The sequence below is a fragment of the Danio rerio genome, chromosome 13, assembly GCF_052040795.2.
Source record: "Danio rerio strain M-AB ecotype USA chromosome 13, GRCz13ab, whole genome shotgun sequence".
Lineage (NCBI taxonomy): Eukaryota > Metazoa > Chordata > Actinopteri > Cypriniformes > Danionidae > Danio > Danio rerio.
Window position 1 is genome coordinate 40,657,385 of NC_141033.1, and position 20,105 is coordinate 40,677,489.

At 34.5% G+C, this 20,105-nt stretch overlaps 1 protein-coding gene across 9 annotated transcripts in view; it reads right to left on the reverse strand.

Moving 5' to 3' along the window:
- Window positions 1-20,105, reverse strand: part of eys (EGF-like photoreceptor maintenance factor) — a 531,033-nt gene that overhangs the window by 361,831 nt on the left and 149,097 nt on the right. For 5 of the 9 annotated variants that reach the window (NM_001442782.1, XM_087277984.1, XM_087277990.1 and 2 more), the window contains 5 exon segments: window positions 1,411-1,515; window positions 4,565-4,818; window positions 9,083-9,246; window positions 10,744-10,883; window positions 15,015-15,119. In NM_001442782.1, the coding sequence (NP_001429711.1) occupies window positions 1,411-1,515; window positions 4,565-4,818; window positions 9,083-9,246; window positions 10,744-10,883; window positions 15,015-15,119 (768 nt within the window). 9 annotated transcript variants of the gene reach the window in all.

Sequence of the window (20,105 nt, forward strand, 5' to 3'; positions counted from 1 at the left end):
GTATTTTATCTTATTTTTAGAGCTGTGAACCTACACTGGTCTCACGGTTCGGTTACGATTATCATGCCATCGAGTTCAATACTATATCTTAGTGCATCACGGTGCATTGACGGTGCTTTTCATACTAAGTTTTACATTTTTTCACAGCAGCTATTCTTGTATCAAAATGTATGAATTTATTCATGTTTATATTTGTAATACAATTTTGTCCTTTAATACAAACAGTCAGACATATAAACTGTACCTTCAAACAACAGTAGCATTTATAGAAATTCATATAAACAAATATAAATATCTTTCTATAAATCGCTTTCTGATCCTTGTCTAGTTCTCTTACACCCCTTTGATTGGTCTGACCCTCAACAAAAACAGTTGCGATTGGCTCATGCGCGCTGCGCTCTTCACAGATGAGTGACACTGATAAGCGGCAGCGGCGATCACACCTGATCCATGATAGACACAGTGGAGAAAACTTTGCAGGCACGCGCTCGTGTCTGTATTCAGAAGTACAGCTGTAAAACAGACGGGAGGAGAAGACAAGTCATGCCAGTAGGTCAAAATGGACCACAGTGCGTGTGCGTTTGTGTGTGTGTGAGAGAGAGAGAGATAAAGAGAGATAAAGAAAGAAAGAAAGAAAGAAAGAAAGAAAGAAAGAAAGAAAGAAGGAAAGAAAGAAATGGAGTACTTTCATTCTCTCAATCGCAGTGAAATAGGGGCTTCTGCTGTGTGTCTGTGAAAGACTGATCCAGCAAACACATACAGTGAAATTATGCACAATTTATGAATTTTAAGTCGTTGGGAGCGTTTTAAATACTCGCGATCGCCTCCCACGTGACGTCAGTACATAATAACCGGTAATGATTATTACTGAACCAATACCAAATTGTCCACGTCTGCATCGCGGTGCATCGAAGAAACAATTAATTATGACAACCCTACTTATTTTCATATTCTAAAATATGCAATTTGTAACATTGTTGATTGTTGCAATAATATTTCTGATATTTAAAATTTTTTTATAAAAAAATAATTAAAAAAATAAATAAAGGCAATTTTTTTCTGAGCTAACTTAAGTAAACTTAAGTAAGACTTTAAATCATGAATGACTGAAAACCTCAGCAGAAATTTAGATTCTTATTGGCTGTTGTCATTTTCCTCTCTTGTCTCATTGCATTAGTGTTTATTTTCAGCTCTGGGTTCACCTACTGGAGGTGGGGATGACGATAGTAAAGAACCCATCTGATTGGTCAGATTTAAAATGGATCCCAAGGTATCTCCTTCCAATGAGTTAAACTAATTTTTACAACAATGTTTGCTATAAATCACTTTTTAATATAGGCTGCAGCAAAGCCATATGTTCTCAGCCCAGGATGTTGTTGTTTTTGATGTCTAACAGTGAGCTGGACTTACCTAGTGGACAGTTACAAATGTAGTCATTGACCAGATCAATGCAGGAGCCTCCATTAATGCAGGGTCTGGACCAGCACTCATTCATACTCTCAGAGCACGTTCGACCTGTGTGATGAACATTTACACAGACTACAGTACATGGATAACAAGGTGACTGTATAACATATAACAACTATAAAGTCAGTGCTAATTATCATTTAGAAAATGCTTTAGTTTCAATTTAAACAGGGTCATCAATTTGGGGAAAAAAGATGTCACAAAAATTGTATTCAGAGAGAATTTTCTGAAAGCTAAGTCATGTTGTTTTATAATCTGAAACATGCTGCCACCTATATTCAATATTCAACATATAATGAAATTAGCAGACAAGAAAACAATACCAAACTTCAAAGACCTCTGAATTTGTGAAAATATTTGTACATTTCTAAAAATGTGTCAAATTAAGGAATCTATTGTCATGTTAAATGTTGTGTTTAATTTATGGATACTGCTCGCCTAATATTAATATAACTACAATTAATTAACTGATATAATTTTTGAATTACATTTCAAAATGTAACTTAGGAAGTGTACCTGCTAGTTTGAACCACTGAGTATCTAATGTACTTTATCATTAATTTGAATTTGGTTTAATTGTAATATTTTTTGTTGCATTTTAAATTTACTTAAGGTATTACTCATTTGTTAATTGTGTTTTGTAATAGTTATCATTTTAAAATTATGCATTATCATTTTAATTAATATGTTAATTTAGTTTTAATATAAATTCAAATTAATACATTGAGCTTTTAGTTTTGCTTTCATTTTAAATTACAGTTTAAGTCTTAGTTAAAGTTACTGCAACTAAACGGTCAACACAAATCACAATGTTTTAAAAACTATGGCGTTAAGCTTGGATGACTGCTTTCCTACTAAAATAAAAAAACATCTTGAAAATATATGAATTGGGACTATGTTTTGATGAAGGATGGTGGCTTGGTGCACTGCAGAGAATCAGTTCTAATACAATTCATGCTCATCTTAGCCAGATACAATTTAAAGTATTTCATAGAATCCATTTCCTAAAAACATTTGAATTTAAGTGTAATTTAAGCCATATATTTGTTTTTTATGTGCCCTACGTTACAAAATTTCTGGATTAGTTATTTTACAATTATGTCTAAGGTGTTGGAGGTAAATAGAAACCCGTCCGCTGATGTAGCCATTTTTGGGGTTCCAAAGATTTTGTCCCAGTTTAATTCTAAACAACTTGATATTTACCTTATTATAAGCTAGGCCCTGCATTCTACTTCACTGGGAATCAAATAAGCCTCCAACTGCATCCCAATTGCATGTGGATAAAATGTATTTTATAAAGATAGAAAAGGTAAGATGCTCTTGGAAAACATTTTTTTTCTTTAAAAAGTGCCAATGTTTTATAACTGACTTTAATTCTCTTATGCCCAATCCCAATTCTATTTTTTTCTTTAACGGGGACAATGCACAAAAATGACATTAACCTCAAGGAGGAAAGATGCATTGTGCCAGGTTGTAGCAGGATTGCTACTTTCCACCTGCAGTCTCTGGACAGGTTAGAATTAAAACAATAATATCCAATTAGATAAAAAGTCAGTTTAAATCATTCAGGCATAATCACATTTAAACTAAAACACTGACAACTCAAAAACATCTCACTTAGTTTGTACAAATTGGATTTGACAAAAACCACCTCCTAGTCAGGCGTGAAAACCTCTTATAATTTGTACATATGATCATTTCTGTTGGAAGAGAATTCTATAGATTTGTGGCTTCATAAATGAGGATCGACCAAAAGAGGTCTTACTTCTAGAGACAATACATTCCCCTCTTACCATAGAACGCGACACTTACGATGTTTTCTCTGATATGGAATTTAAAAATGTTTTTAACAATGGAGCAGAAAGATTGTGAATCATTTTAAAAACAAAACAAATATTGGAATATTTAATAATATTATCAAAACTTAGTTAAATAAATTTGATAAGAAGTGCGCAACATTTTCAAGCTAGAAAGCATGTTTTATGCAGGAAGCTAACTGATATGCTGCAACGGCCCCTTTAAATATGAGATCAACATAATGAATTTTGACGCTCTGGCTGCCTTGGCGACAACGATGTCTGCCTTCAGCTCCAGTGGCGAGAGCATCAAAATTTGCCACATTGATTTCTTATTTAGCGACCTTTACCGCTCTCACCGCTTTCGGTGCGAACGCACAGTAAGAGGGAATTGAGATAGATGCACTCACCTTCCGTTTAATATTTTTATTTTATTTCTTAGCAATTTAATTTAAGTTTGTTTTTAAATATTATTATATTATACTGTTTAACTGTAAATATTTACTTTCAACATTGAAAACATATTCAAACATTAGATTGTGATTGTTGAATGTCTGCATTCAGTTGGTTGTAATTTTCCGCACACTTTTATTACTATTTTTTCTATTTTTCTTTGCCTTTTATTATTATTATTATTATTTTCCTTTTATTAATTATTTATATTCTCTTTTGTAAATTAAATAAAATAAATAAATCAACAAAGATAACTTTTAAAAGTAAAATGGTAACAATTTTTGTAATAGTGTGTTTTTTCTCAATAAAACATTTGAACAAAGTCTTAGTAACTAGTTTGTGTGTTTTTCATCATTATTAGGTTTTAGTTTTTTGTAAATCCATCTATCTATCTATCTATCTATCTATCTATCTATCTATCTATCTATCTATCTATCTATCTATCTATCTATCTATCTATCTATCTATCTATCTATCTATCCATCTATCTGTCTGTCTGTCTGTCTGTCTGTCTGTCTGTCTGTCTGTCTGTCTGTCTGTCTGTCTGTCTGTCTGTCTGTCTGTCTTACATGCAAGTTGCAAATATTTTTCCGGAAAATATGATATTCACAAAATGTGGCCACTGCATATAAGAATCAATTGAGAAGGTCAATTGTACATTAATTATTTAATTCAAATTAATTATAGATTTTAAAAAAACATTATAACAATCATTTAAAACCCCAGTGCCCTCTTTAAATCTCAAGGAAATCAATGATGTCAAAATGAGCTACTGAAAGTCAATGTCTATCAAAGGGCTGGAGTTTCCCCGCCCACGTTAACACTTCTAAATAAAACATTTGACTTACCCTTAAATCCTGGTGCACACAGGCATTGGTATCCTGCCACCAAATCAATGCAAGTGGCATTATTGGTGCACGGCGCACTTTTGCATTCATCTGCTTCAAACTCACAGAGCGTTCCCTCATATCCCAGCATGCAGCGACAGGTGTAGTTGTGCTGTTGGTCCACACAGACGGCGTGTTCTGAACACTGATGTCCAGAGCAGAAGTCAAAGTCAAGTTCGCAGTGGACTCCGGTGTATCCGTGACCGCAAAGGCAACTTGGGATGCATAAAACAGTATCTCTTAATGGAATCGCAAAACAAAACAGCCGGACACAGTATGAAAATAAATGGCTGAGTCATGGGGAGGACGATGTAATTTGCTTTGCTTTCCATCACAGGAACATGCTATTTGTTTCAGCAGCTATGGGTGGTTTAATTCTAGAATGAGACAGTAAACAGCCATTGAACCTGATCTGAATCTCAAGTTTAATTTCATACAGAGAGAAGCACCCTGTTAAATATAAATCCAAAAAAAAATACTACAATGGGAAAACAAAATGCTATTATAGATATATTTATTTCCTAAATGTATTAACTAATGTGCTGTTTTAATTCCTGCATTGTAATGGTTTATTTTAAACAATAACTTTTTTTTTTTTTTCCCAAAATACTCAGAATTAATTAAGGCTAACCTTGCAGCACATGCATTCATATATGTTTCTCTTTCAGATGCTGAATGTAAGGAAAGAGTTTATATAAATCTTACAACGTGGTTTGCAGAAGTCAATTTAATGATCTTTGTGTCATTATTTATAGCTTTCTTGCATGTCTCAACCTGTTTTGCACCTGTGTCGTTAGTAGATTACACCTGATTATCATCAGCTCTGCTTGTTTGCGTCCCTACACTAATTTGCACTGCACTTAGTAGATTGTGTTGCTCATTATTGAAATGGGCCGTTGCCTCTGCATTATTTAATGTGCACATTATCCTGGTATCCATTACAGAATTTTGTAAAACTTTTGCTATATTTTCCAAAACATCAATTCAACTATTGCATGAGGTTTGCTTTTCTATTATTCAATGTTATGTATCTATAACTTTCTATGATAAATCAATTCAAGAATCATGATTATGGATGATGGTAAGTTCACATTTGTGGCAGCATTATATCTAATCAAGGGAGATGTAGGGTTGTTATCCAACCATTAATGATATGGAAAGCTGCTTATATTTGGTGGCAAACATGTTTATGGTGTTTCTGGGAGGGTATAGTATGGGATTTCACTGAAATTTGGATCCTGAATTTATAGATGAACGGATAATGGCTTGTTTCTGCAAATAAAAGCACTGCCATCATTTTAAAAAATGAGCATGCAAGTTTTACACACGCCAACTGAACTGTAAGTGTTAAAAGAAAAAAAAACTCTTTCCATTGAAGATTTATGAAGTATTCCTTTGTGTGGTTGTGAAGCTGGAATGTTTTAACAATGACATTAATTGACAAGATAAAATAAAACATGTTTGAAACAATTGTCATTCAATCATAAGTCCTATTATAAAGGCCATGCACACCGGGATGCTTTTTGCTGGCATTTTCCGTTCACGGTAACACCTTTGTGACTAAATAAAGGGCGCCAATTTGATTGTGCACACCAACACGCAAAATCGCAGGCGTAAAAGCGTATGTTAATGTTAAAAGCGTAAAAGAAATGCCTCATGCTCGTTTTTATTTTTTTGTTTTCCTTTTCCACCAATCAGATTGGCACTTTTGTTCACTTGCACAGAGCTGCTGAAGTTACAGTAAACAGCAATTGGTGGTGCTCAAGTGCAAAACTGTCAATGTGAGCGCACAATGCAGAAGATGCCCAGAAGAGATATGAACGTGGAGCTGCTTATTGCACTGGTGAACAATAATAATTCCTTCATTGCTAGAGCTGGAAATGTTATTTGAATCATCCTTAACTGGTCAAATCGCCAGTAACTTTAAGAACAAGCTTGTCAACTCTGTCTTCTTCTTCTGTGTTACAAGCGGGTGTCAGAAGCTTAAAGTTGTGTAGCGCCATCTAAGGTCAAGGAGTGATTTTGCATCCTCTTCTGCTCGACGCCAGTAAATATCGCTTTGGTTATCCAACTATTAATGATATGAAAAGCTGCTTATATTTGGTGGCGAATATGTTTAAGGTGTTTCTGGGAGGGTATAGTGTGGGATTTCACAGAAATGGGAATTCTGAATTTTTAGATGAACCGATCAAGGCCCGTTTCTGCAAGTAAAAGCACTGCCATCAGTTTAAAGAATGATCATGCAAGTTTTACAAACACCAACAATTGAAGATTTATGAAGTAATCCTTTGCGTGGTTGTGAAGCTAGCATATTTCCAAAACACTGAGTTACAAGAAACAAAATAAACATGTTTGATACAACTGTCATTTTATTATAAGCCCTATTATAAGAATATGTAGCACATGTCATATGGATTACTTTTAGGGTGCACATTTATTTTTATTAATTGTCATTCAATCATAAGTCATATTATATGCCTTAGAATATGTAGAATAAAGTATTTTTAGGGTGCACATTTATTTATTTATTTATGGTGCTTGACAGCTTTTAGGTAACTAAAACTTTTGTTTTTGGTTTTGCAGAAAGCATTGGTTTGGAATGACATGGATTATTAATGAAAATGTAAACTTTAGGGTAAACTGTTTTTCAATGTTTATATAGATTTGAGTATTTATGTGACTTATTATGTGACTCTTGTAAATTTAAATGTCTAAGGTCCTTCACTAATTTGCACTGCACTTAGTAGATTGTGTTGCTCATTATTGAAATGGGCTGTTGCATCTGCATTATTTAATGTGCACATTATCCTGGTTTCAATTACAGCATTTTTAAAAACTTTTGCTTTTCTAAAACATCAATTCAACTATTGCATGTTGTTGACTTTTCTATTTGTCAATGTTATGTGACTAAAACCTATTATGATAGTCATTTTAAGAATCATGATTATGGATGGTGGTAAGTCCACATTTATCACTGCAATATATTTAATCGAAGGAGATGTAGGGTTGTTTTCCAACCATTAATTATACGAAACATGTTTAAGTTGTTTCTAGGAGGTTATAGTGTTAGATTTCACAGAAATGTGAATTCTGAATTTTAACAAATTGAATTGTAACATTTACATATGCTAGCTGACCTGTAAATGTGAAAAGAAAAAGAAAAATATTGTGAAATATTTATTTTTAACATTTATTTGTGTGTATGTGGGCGACGCGGTGGCTCAGTGGGTAGCATGTTCCTCTCTTAACATTACAGTGGCTGGTTCAAGCTTTGGCATTTCTGTGTGGAGTTTGTATGTTCTCCATATGTAAGATGTGGTATAGGTGAATTGGGTACAGTATGTTCAAATTGCTCGTAGTATATGAATGTGTGTGGATGTTTCCTAGTGATAGGTTGCAGCTGAAAGGGCATCTGCTCTGTTAAACATATGCTGGAAAAGTTGGTGGTTCATTCCACTGTGGTGACCCCAGACTAATAGAGGGACTAAGCCGAAAAGAAAATGAATGAATGCGTGTAAAAATTGCATTAAAAAAAAAAAAATGTTTAAGAAAATTGTCATTCAACATGCAATGTAAGCCCAATTATAAGACTTTGAGCATGTAGCATGTGTCATATGGACTACTTTTAGGGTGTGCATTTATTTTTAATAATATTAATATTTTTATTTACTTATTGTTTTATTTTTAAAGCTTTTAGGTCACAATAAACTAAGTGTAAATAGCAAAGGTGCTCATCATTTCTTTATATTTTTGATTTTGCAGATAAACAAAGCTTTGGTTTGAAATGACGTGGGTAATTAACGACAAGTTTAAATTTAGGATAAACTATTCCTTCATTTGACTATAAACTATTGTTTTTTTTTTATGCTGAGCACAGATTTTTATAAACAGTAATATTTATTGAAATAACATTTGGTTTACCGAACATATTTAGAAATAGAAATATAATACTATTTTTTCCCTTGATACTTCTCTTGATTTTTCCTTTTTTATTATTATTATTTTTACACTTTTAATCTAATATTCCTTTGTTTACCCTAACATTTAAAGTTGTATGGACTCATTTTTGGACCGTTTTCCCTATTATATTACAGTTATTTTGTTAGATTAGTTCCAGATTTGGCTTCAGTTGGCTGACTTAACAAATATATAGGCAAAAAAAAAAAAAAAAAAAAAAATATATATATATATATATATATATATATATATATATAATATAATAGATACTATTAATGAAAAAAATAGATTTATAAGGGTTTTACAACATACTGAGCAATATATATATATATATATAAACATATACACATACATGCACACTTTCTCAAAACCTATGATGTTAAAAAAAAAAAACAACAACCCAAAACAGACTCGCATGTATATCGAATTTTCTAAGGTAGGCATTTGTTGCAATCCAAGCACACATTTTGTTAAGAGGTTTTAAAAAAGCACAAGATAAAAAGCATTTTCACCCAGACTCACCTGTATCCGCCAACCTCATCCACGCAGGTGGCTCTGTTCTGACACCTGTGCTGGACACACTCATTTATGTTGACCAAGCAGGTCGCTCCAGTCCACCCAGGTGCACAAACACAACTGTAACTGGTGATGTTGTGAAGGACACAATGTCCTCCATTGGCACATGGCTGTGGAAATGAAAATCAACCATTATTCCTGAACAATCCTTCATTTAAATACGTGTGTAAAGGTAATTCTGCTTCTTTGTAAACAGACAGTCTGTCCTGGTGTTAAATAAAACATGCAGGGTAATGAAGGAAAGCTAATGCATTTTAATTGCCATTTATGTTGGTGGTGATTATCAACACAGGTAAAACAAATATGAATGATCAAGCGTGTTCAAAAGGGACATGTAATTCACCTTTGTTGTTATAGTGCAGTGACAAACAGCTTCACATCTTCAAAAGAATACAGCATGCTAAGAGCATAAATGTATTTTCACCAGTTGCTTTTACGCGCTTTGTAGAAAGAGGGTGGAAATAAAACTAAAATAAAATGCTTATATATTCCTCATTACTCTAAAGAAACCGTCTTGTTTTGATACACCAAGACCACTCCTGACACACAATTATATACAACAGTTGAAAAAATTATACAAAATTTGACCTTATTGTACTACAATATAAGTGACTATAATGACAGCTGTAGAGAAACAAAAAGTTTCCAAAGATAAACTGGATTTGTTAGGTACAGTATGAGTTTGAATACAATAGTAATATTTGCTTTATTCTACAAATATTTGATAAAATGTCACCAATTTTCTAAAAAAAAAAAATGACATCTAGAAAATTTTCCACAGAAAATGATCAGAATAATGATTTTTTTATTGTTTTTTTTAATATATGAATTTAAAATAAATTAATTATATATATATATATATATATATATATATATATATATATATATATATATATATATATATATATATATATATATATATATATATAAATATAATGATTAAAATATAATAATAATAATAATAATAAAACAATAACAATGAATTCTTATATATATATATATATATATATATATATATATATATATATATATATATATATATATATATATATATAATGTATAATAAATGCTTTAAAATAAATTTAAATGAAAATAAATTAAATGAACTTAAAAAATAAAATCTAGTAAAATCTAATTAAATCAAAATTAAAATAAGATAAACTAAATACATAGTATATTTTTTTATAATTTTAAATAATTGACATTTGTAAATAATATATCTAGATAAAAAATGTAATATTAAAAAAGTATCTACAAATATCTGATAAAAATTTATTAAAAAATATTAGCATCTAGAAAATTTTCCCCTAAAAATGACAGTTGATCAGAATAAAAAATACTTTTGTTAAAAAATATATAAAAAATATTATTTCAAATCATTAAAATTTGTAAATAATACATCTGAAAAAAAAAATGTTTTAACATTACTATCTTTTCTTATTTCCTTTAAAATAAGAACATGTCGGTCCAGTTTGGTTCCAATATGTGTTTTTTGAACATGATGTTAAAAGTGCAAATCTGGCCACATGAGCCGGTCCTAACAGTACAAAAGGACTTGAAACCATCTGTGACTTGAATTATAGTATAGCTGAATACTTCTGACCTACCTGTAGATAGTGAGGGCATGGAGTATGACATTTAAAGAGCTGGTCACCCGGCAAATCCACACAGAGTGTTCCAGGAGGACAGGTGGCGTTGGGAAGCCAACAGGAATTTATGTCAATCTCACAGTCAATCCCAGTGTATCCTGGAAAGGGAGGTGAGAAACACAAAGCAATCTAAAGAGTCGTTTACGCTCCAGTTTTCCTTGATTAAGAACTAAAAGCAATCTTGTGCAAAACTAGAATTTAAAAGATTAAACAAGACTGAAACGCCTTCACTGCTGTTAAAGCCTTTGAGAACGCACTGCATATATTCCTCATGTCATTATGCCTCAATCAATAAGGTCAATCAATGAACATGAAGCAAGCTGGAAATAAAATTTCTTTCTTTTTTTCCTCCTTTGTTTCTTGGAAAAAGAGAGTAAAAGAAAACAGCAATCAATTTTTGAAAGCCTATTCAGAGCCCAAAAGCCAGTCAGTCTAAGTGAAAAGAACAAAATTGTAAAGGTCAGAAGGAGGCCACACCAGTTTGTTTAAGGGCTTTTGGAGAGGAAGGAAATAATTGGGCTTACTTGCATTTAGTTTAGAATGAAAATCAATCATTTTCACATGCATTAACTTGAAGGCTTCAGCAGGAAGATCACACTCAAAAATGTTATAGACTGGGTCAGGATGACCATGTGTTATCGACAAGAGAGGTCAACTTCTGTATAGGAAAGATTACTTTTACGATTTTACGATTTTTTTATATTCAGCTTTCAGAAGCTTAAAACTATTACAATTTTGTTTTAAACAAATGTGATAGCCGGAAATTAAAGGGAAAGTTCAAACAAAATGAACATTTGCTGTAACTCAAATTTTATAGTTGCTATGATAACACAAAAACTAAAGTAATTTAAACAAATTACCCAATATACTATAGTAGCTGGCTCTTATTTCAGAGGTGGCATGCTCCGAAGGATGTATTCAAAGTGCGATGCATCATCGCGGCACACCAAAGGCCGTCTCATTTTGAAAAAAAACTCAAGCACAGAATCAAAATACATCTACGTGTGTTCATTCTCTGGGTGAATACTCATTACAACATCCAAATTTTGATTAATGTCTTTTCGTCCACCGATTAAAAAAGTGTTCCGTAATGAGTGCATAACTTCAATTCACTTGCAAAAATGGACATTGTTTTAAGTTTTATTAAAAACTAACATCAGAATATACTATTATTATGTTTGACTTGAAGTTAATGTTATATTTAATAACTCTTTTATGAAAGTTTAAAATGAAATAACTTCACAATCATTTAATTTTTATATCATGTTTAATTTATTACAGCATGACAATTTAAAATATTAAAACATTAAATTTATGCAAATTAACGCTAACTTGACTGACCTTTTATGAAAATAAACATTATCAAAGCACAAGGATTATCCAAAAGCGTTTGTAGCCTGTCTCTCAGGCTTTCTGTGGCGGAGACTAGCGCCATCCGTTCATCACCCACAACTGATGCTTAAATTTTAAAGCATTTATTCAACAAAAGATAATTTATTTAACAATTTGTGATAACATAATATTCACTTCGTAAAAACTGTAATACTGTGTGATGCATAAATTAAATGCATATTGTCGTTGCTATAAATGTCTCTCCTCCCAGGCGTCACTCACAGCTTAAAGGGTCACGAAACACCAAAACACATTTTTTGAGCTGTTGACGGTCGTATATGTGTCCCACACTGCTAAAAACACTATTAGGACACCTATATTTCACTAAGAAGTGTAAATTGGTTGTTTTTGCGTTATTTCAAGCAAATTCGTACTTCCGGTTTGAAACGAATTTTTGAAGCTGCGTCACAGCCATGACATAATAGCGTTGTACTCCGGCTTACAGACTGGACGTCTGTGCCATGTGTCTTATTACGTCTTACAGTGTGTTGCTTTAATGCATGAGTAAGGCTTGGTTCAAACCAATCAGTGCGCTCTATTATTATAACTTCATTAATATTCATAACTGTCATAGTGTTTAGACGGCAGAGACGCCACGTCGTGTTGGCAAAGCAAGCATGAAGTGTTGCTTTTATAGTTTGCTGCCGTTAAGTTTTGTTTTCATTTTCTCTCTGTGAGAGCGCAGCTGGCGTCACGTGTGGGTTAACAGTGTACGCGACGCGTGACAACAATAACTTACATGTCTAAGGAGGATTATTGTTTACCTGAGAGCTGTTCTCATCTGCAAACGCTGAGATCTGGATTCGCTTGTAGTCTCCTCTAAATAAAGACGCGGCTCTAGTTTAATTGCCATTTAATTGCCACAGATTTGGTAAGTGAGCGACCAGTGCTCTTTGTTTATTCAGTTCGTATTTTATTCGTATCAAACAAACTATTGTACCGAGTGTAAACAAGTTAGCACTACAACCAAACTATAACCTCGTGTTGGATTTTGTGAACAGAATAACACACGCGGCTTTCTGACACTACCTGTCGTGTGCATCTAAGTTTCCGGGAAATGCTGAGTTTTTTTTCTCTCATTCGCCGTGCGGTATCAAACATTGCATGAAAAATACACGCTTAGAGCAGTTCCTCGAATCAAATATCACGTTTGTCGCGAGGGACATGAATGAATATCTAAATGAAAGAGCCAAACTGCAGTTAAAGGCCACCATTTAATAATTTGGCAAATAATTCGACTACAGATGTCCATGTAAACACAGTCACTTTGTCCACTGTGGTTGTGTGTTTTGACTCTGAAATTCAGCGCGCCCAAATAGACACTCCCACACCAAGCCTCTTTTCTTCCTCCGACACTCCCCCCTAAACAGAGCTGGACAAGCCCACTTTTATTTTTCCAAAGTAGAGGTGTGAAAACACCCTGCTGAAACGAGGAGGTTTCATGGCCCTTTAACCTTGTGGACGTAGCAAACTTACTGATTTTTTTTTTTTACGAAAACATATAGTAGGAAGGTCTCTGTTGTGCTTGGGGTTGAAAGAGTGAGAAATAAAGATTACACAGATATATAGCTTGCCTACGACCCATAAGTATTTATACAGAGATTGACGTTAAAAGGTAATCTGTACGGAACATCGTTGTGTACGGAATATGGTTAGTCTACGTTACCAACGTTCTTGAAAATACCTTCAAAATAACTTTTATCTACTATTCCAAAATATGTCAACCACTTCACCATACCCACATAGCAAAATTTCTCTGGCCCAGCTCTGGCCCACACAATCAGGTTTTGCTTGGCCCACATGCCGCTGTGAATTACGGTACATGACTGGACCAAATCTGGCATCCAGACAAGGGCCAAACACAGACCATATCTGGGCAAAGTCTCAGCCAAGTTAATAACTCATAACTGGGCCTGAACTGGGCCAGAAAGGTTGGTGTGTCACGATTGCAATGAAATTAATAAACCTATGAAGCGTTGTGCTTTAGGTACACTATGGGCCTTGTTTTTTCTCAGTGACCTGATTGGTAGAATTGATTTATTTAATCAAAAATTATTTTTATATATTTTAAATGTGGGTCAAGACTGGCGAAACTCACGTGGCCCACAATCAATTTTTAAAAACTGGGCCAAATACTACGTTTTACATCTGGCCCAAATCTTGTGTGCCGCATTAAAGACGGTGCCACCTCTGCCAAACCCAGGCCATGGTTGGCCCACATGCTGTATGCCAGTGCCTGATGAATGCCTGATGTCCCAGCTTTATGCCAAATCTGGGCCAGAATTCTTTGCTGCTAGGGTAACTTACTCATGTTATTGTTTTTTTTTTATAAGAAAAGCATCATCTTCAGTCCATTTTTTAAGGAAGTCATTGAAATGATTTTGCCTTGTAGTATCTCTCTCTCTAACCGGCAAGTACGTGTGGGCAGGTTTCGGGAGGGGGCGTCTGGGACTCTGGGTCCTCTACTCATCGAGCGGAAGGGAGCAGCTGGCAGAAAAGCGTGCTTGTAACCTCGCCAGTGAGTTGCCAATCTCTAGGGTGAGCCATCAGGTTGCATCAGTGAATGCAAATCATGCCTCAGAAAGAGTGAGCACAACCAACAATTACGGGAGGGAACCATATCAATGCAGTGGCCTCAAAAGGGAAGAGCATTTCATAGCACAATATTGACACAATTCTGCAGTACTAATGAGCTCTGGCAGTGTGAGAACGGGAGTGATTTGCTCAGCTGTCAGTCAGAGCTGCTGGCGCTGGCACGGTGGGGATTTGTGGCACAGTAAAAAAAAAAAAAAAAAAAAAAAACGAAGCTCATTCTCTGGTGTAAGAGAAACTCATACCTGAAGGACAGGTGCATTTGTAGTATCCAACAAAGTCAGTGCATGTTCCTTGGTGCTGGCAGGGACTGGAATCGCACTCATTTACTTCAGCTTCACAGTAGGGTCCTGCAGGAAGACAGGGGTGTGAATGGAGTGTTAGTTAAGCTTTTACGCTCCGGCTCACCAGAAGATATGGACTTCACTTTTGACATTCGGGATTTAGAGCAAATTTGGTAACAGCCACCAAACCCTTATCCACCTATGGTTTACTTTTTTGGTGCATGTGTCAGAGAAAACAGGTCAACACTTTATCCAACAATAAAACTTATTCAGCAAGAGTTTAAAGGAGCAAAAGTTCAGACTGTTGATACCGACAGTGACAAAACATAAAGAAATAAGAGAGATGCTTATGACTATCTGTCTAAGTAAGTAGCCTAAGAATATACAGAAATAATAAAAAAACACCCTTAAAATTGCAAAATGTGACTAATGCGTACAGAAAATCATTCATAAATTAATCAGTCAATAAAATAATGGTTGAAAGAAGTCATAATGTACTTGTGCTTTATATTACAAAATAAATTAAATTTATTGTTAACGTTTTTACTGTACATTTCTTAATTTTTTGTTTCAAGTAATAATCCAATTTACACTCACTGGCCACATTATTAAGTACACCTTACTAGTACCGGCTTGAACCCTCTTTTGCCTTCAGAACTGCCTTAACCCTTCATGGCATAGATTTAACAAGGTACTGGAAATATATTTCTCAGAGATTTTGGTCCATATTGACATGATAGCATCACGAATCTTCCGTTCCACCACTACCCAAAGGTGCTTTATTGAATTGAGATCTGATGCCTGTGGAGGCCACTTGAGTACAGTGAACATATTTTCATGTTCAAGAACCCAGTCTGAGATGATTCACGCTTTATGACATGGTGCGTCATCCTGCTGGAAGTAGCAATTCGCCTCAAGGTTCACCGTGTTGTGTGTTCAGAGATGCTCTTCTGCATACCTCGGTTGTAATGAGTGGTTATTGGAGTTGCTGTTGCCTTTCCATCAGCTCGAACCAGTCTGGCCATTCTCCTCTGACCTCTGGCATCGACAAGGCATTTGTACCTACAGAACTGCCGCTCACTAGATATTTTCTCTTTTTTGGACATTCTCTGTAAAACCTAGAGATGGCTGTGCAAGAGAATCCCAGTAGATTAGCAGTTTCTGAAATACTCAGACCAGCCTGTTAGGCACCGACAACAATTCCACATTTAAAATCCCCTTTCTGCACGATTTTGATGCTCGGTTTGAACTGCAGTAGATCGTCTTAACCATGTCGACACGCCTAAATGCATTGAGTTGCTGCCATGTGATTGGCTGATTAGAAATTTGCATTAATTGTAACAGTAACAGTTGGACAGATGTATCTTAAAAAATGGCCAGTAAGTGTATAGTCAATGTACAATCACACCCAAATAAAAAAAAAGCAGAAAGATAACGTCACTATCCTACTTACACAAAAGAAAAATGGCTTAATGTTAAGGTACAATTCCCAAATAGGTTTGTTTTATTAAAATGTTTATGGTGCTTTTAGGTTTTTTTCCCCCCAGATAAAAGTAATTGTGGTTTACAATTTATTTTAGGAACTGTTTTAGTGAACAACTCAAGAACACACTAAAAAAAAAAAAAAGTACATGGTGGTACAAATATTGTTCCTTAAGGAAGAGTTTTGTACCTTTGTAAAAATTGTACCTTATATGGTACAGAATAGATCTCTTATGATAATGTTGTGTGCTTTTTATGGTACAACTGAAAAGAAGGTACACAATTGTTCTCATAATAAAGGTACATAAGTGTTGAACAACTCCTCCTTCATTACAATATCTATGAAAATAAATATGACTGGAAAAGCAAAGTAATTTATGAATAATTTCCATATTAAAACAAGAATCATCATTTAAAAGCATGTTTAAAGAAATTTATAAACATTAATTATTAAGTTCTATAATACAACAATATAAAACATCAGATTAAAAAACAACAGGTATTGTAAACTAAACATTGAAGGCTTTTTAAATAAATGTTTGGTAAGCAGTTTTGACACTGTTAAGGTATAGAGTGTCTTGTCACTGTGTTGGTACCTTTATGGATCAGATTAGTACCTTTTATGAAGGTACAATATTGTATCTGCAGGTTTTAAAACCCAAAGATACATTTTGGTTTTACCATGGTACAAATCATGTCAAATCATGTACAATTCTGTTCCATGAAAAGGTACTGCCCCAGTGAACTTTTTTTTTTTTTTTCTGTGAGTTAAACAAAGTCTAAATGAATAAATAAATGAATGAATAAAAACAGTATATGGGAGTATCATATATATATATATATATATATATATATATATATATATATATATATATATATATATATATATATATATATATATATATATATATTATATATTATATATTTTTTATTTTATTTATATTTTTATTAAGTCAAGAATTGATTTAAAAGTTGTATTTTCACCTGATTAGCAAATCAATGTCCAATGGTGTTCATCCAAACACTTTTCAATAACTGTATCATTAATAAATAAAACCAAATTTTTGACATGGAAAAGGGAAATGTTGAATGTCTTATCCAGTGCAAGATCTGCTTCAATATATCTTTTTTTGCTGCTGTGGAAAAAGTCACATTATCTTCCCTTAACATGTCGTCTGGCTTTTGGAGGAAGATCATAATGAAAGCGCTTGACATTTCACACTGGCCTTCTGGCAAACCCATGGTGAGAAATGGGACAGGGACGGTCGTTTTTACGTCTCTGGGGTCATTAATCGATGGCGATACCACTAGCATCATCGAGACATCTAAATAAAACATTGAGCTTTGAGCTGTGACATGTTTTCTACTAATAGTATTCCAATCCATTATACAGCTCGCACACAAGCAGATATCGCCAGGTGCCTTGCTGACAATTGGGATGTGGAAAGATGGATTTCTTCATCTGCTAAGAAGTGAAATAGAGCCATCAAGGAGACTGAGAGGTGATAACAAGGACACAGAAAAAAAGGCATTGGCGATTATCCCGCTGGCAATATGAGATCCGATGTGTAACACTAAAAAAATCTCTAAAGGAACAATACGGGTTCACACCACCTTATACTTTATAGGTGTCATGAAATGCAGATCATCTATAATTCATGTAAAGTGCCAATAAAAGACATCACGTTTTCTTACGCAAGAGCTCTGAACAGCAATGCATGCCATCGAGATCAGTGTGTTATTGACTGATGAAATCCATAAAATCATTTCTGATTTGCTTATTTGTTTATGAGTTGTTTGGGCAAATAGTTCCTCCTGCGCTCAAGCGCTGATAGCCAAGCTAATGAAAGATCTTGCTTTCCCGGTTAGATTTACCGATTAAGTGTTCTCTAACCTCTATTTGCCCTTCATTTTGCAGGCATGATGAAACAAATTACGGAATAATCCAGTTAGGAGGGCAATGTGCAAAGATGAGTTACGGTAAAGAGATGCCTCGGGGCAGCGGGACTCGTCTCGGTGGAACACACACTCTGAGTCACATTACGGCAGATGATATAGATGTTGGACATGAAACTGTGTCATTCAGGCTAGGGCAAAATTCAGAACGGGCTGCTTTTCAAATACACGAGTTGGCATTTGAATAAAACTGGTCATGCACTACAAGATTCTATATGACAGGAAGAGTAATTTACTCAGCCGCGATTCCAAGAATTGGCTTAAAACTAATTTGCCAAAAAAACTAATTATGCTATTAATTTTGACTGTTATTTCCTGAAAGGTGGAAAATAGGTTTCTCTCTATGAATTAGCCAGTTAAAGAGGATCCATTAAAAAAAGAAAAAAAAGAGGAATGAATGAATGACCTTCTAAAAACAGTCCCAGTGAAAAGTTTGGAATCAGTAATTGTGCGTGTGTTTTTGTGAGTTAAAAATAATGCATGATTTTAGCCCTGATTTTAGCTCAGCGACAGGTTTTGAGAAATCTCTAACCAATACCCGAAATCACAGGCAAATCGGTCTTCATTCATGTGAGTAACAATCAGTGTGAACAATCAAAGATGTGATATGAGAGAATCGCAAACACCCGTGAAATATTTTCCATGCTAAATATCTGGACCTGTCAGAGATTCAAAATCATGTCGTGTGAAATGTGTCTTGATTGAAAATAACAAACGCTTATTAAATACAGCCAATGAGTGAGCAGCATCCACTAGTATAGGATTCTGCAGGCCAGCTGGAAGTTGTGGGAGAATTTAAAAGGGTTTCTTTTCAGTCTTTTTGGACCTAAGAAATGAAGAAAAAACTAGTGGAAATTTGGCAGGAGCACCTGTGTCTGTTTGACGTGTCATCTGAGCAATAGGTACCACAACCGGGACAAAAAAGAAAAAAAAGTTGAAGAGAAATTGCTAATTCCGTTCAAAACCCAGGTGACCAAATACATTGTCTGTCCCACTACGTGAAGTTTTTTTTTTTTTTTTATGAGAGGATCACACGCTTATGATTGCTTGCGGCTGGTCCCGCATTATTCAATTATGATTCACCAATCAGGCAATTCCTAAGCCACTATAAATATACTAAGTTCCATCTAACAGCCATCTTCGTTTTGATGAATCCCCCCCTTTCACCCCTACTCCTCCTCCTTTCCTATATGGGAGCTCAGGGGAGTTCTCTTGAGCTCAAACTCCCCTCTTGCATTGCAAATGGGAGGGAGCCCTGGGCTCAAGGATCTTATGAGCTCAGGGCTCTCTTCCGGGACAGCATGCCAAATAAGCTTTATAATCAATCATCAGCTAAGTGTAAACTCCTGAAAGGCTTCTTTCACATTATGTAGTTAAAATGATATACTGTTTAAAGATATACTACGTGACCTCACATTGTTTATGTCACTTCTTGCGTGTGTTTGGGTGTGAGACGTACAATGCGGACAGAGACAAAGTTGTCAGCCATTCTTCATATTGTAATGTCATGCAGTGTAAAAGTTCCTGTCGCTGTCGCATCTTGCATTGTGAACACAGCAGCGACAGAATGCTACCCCAGATCATGCAGTGTGAAAACATCTGTGACGCAACTAC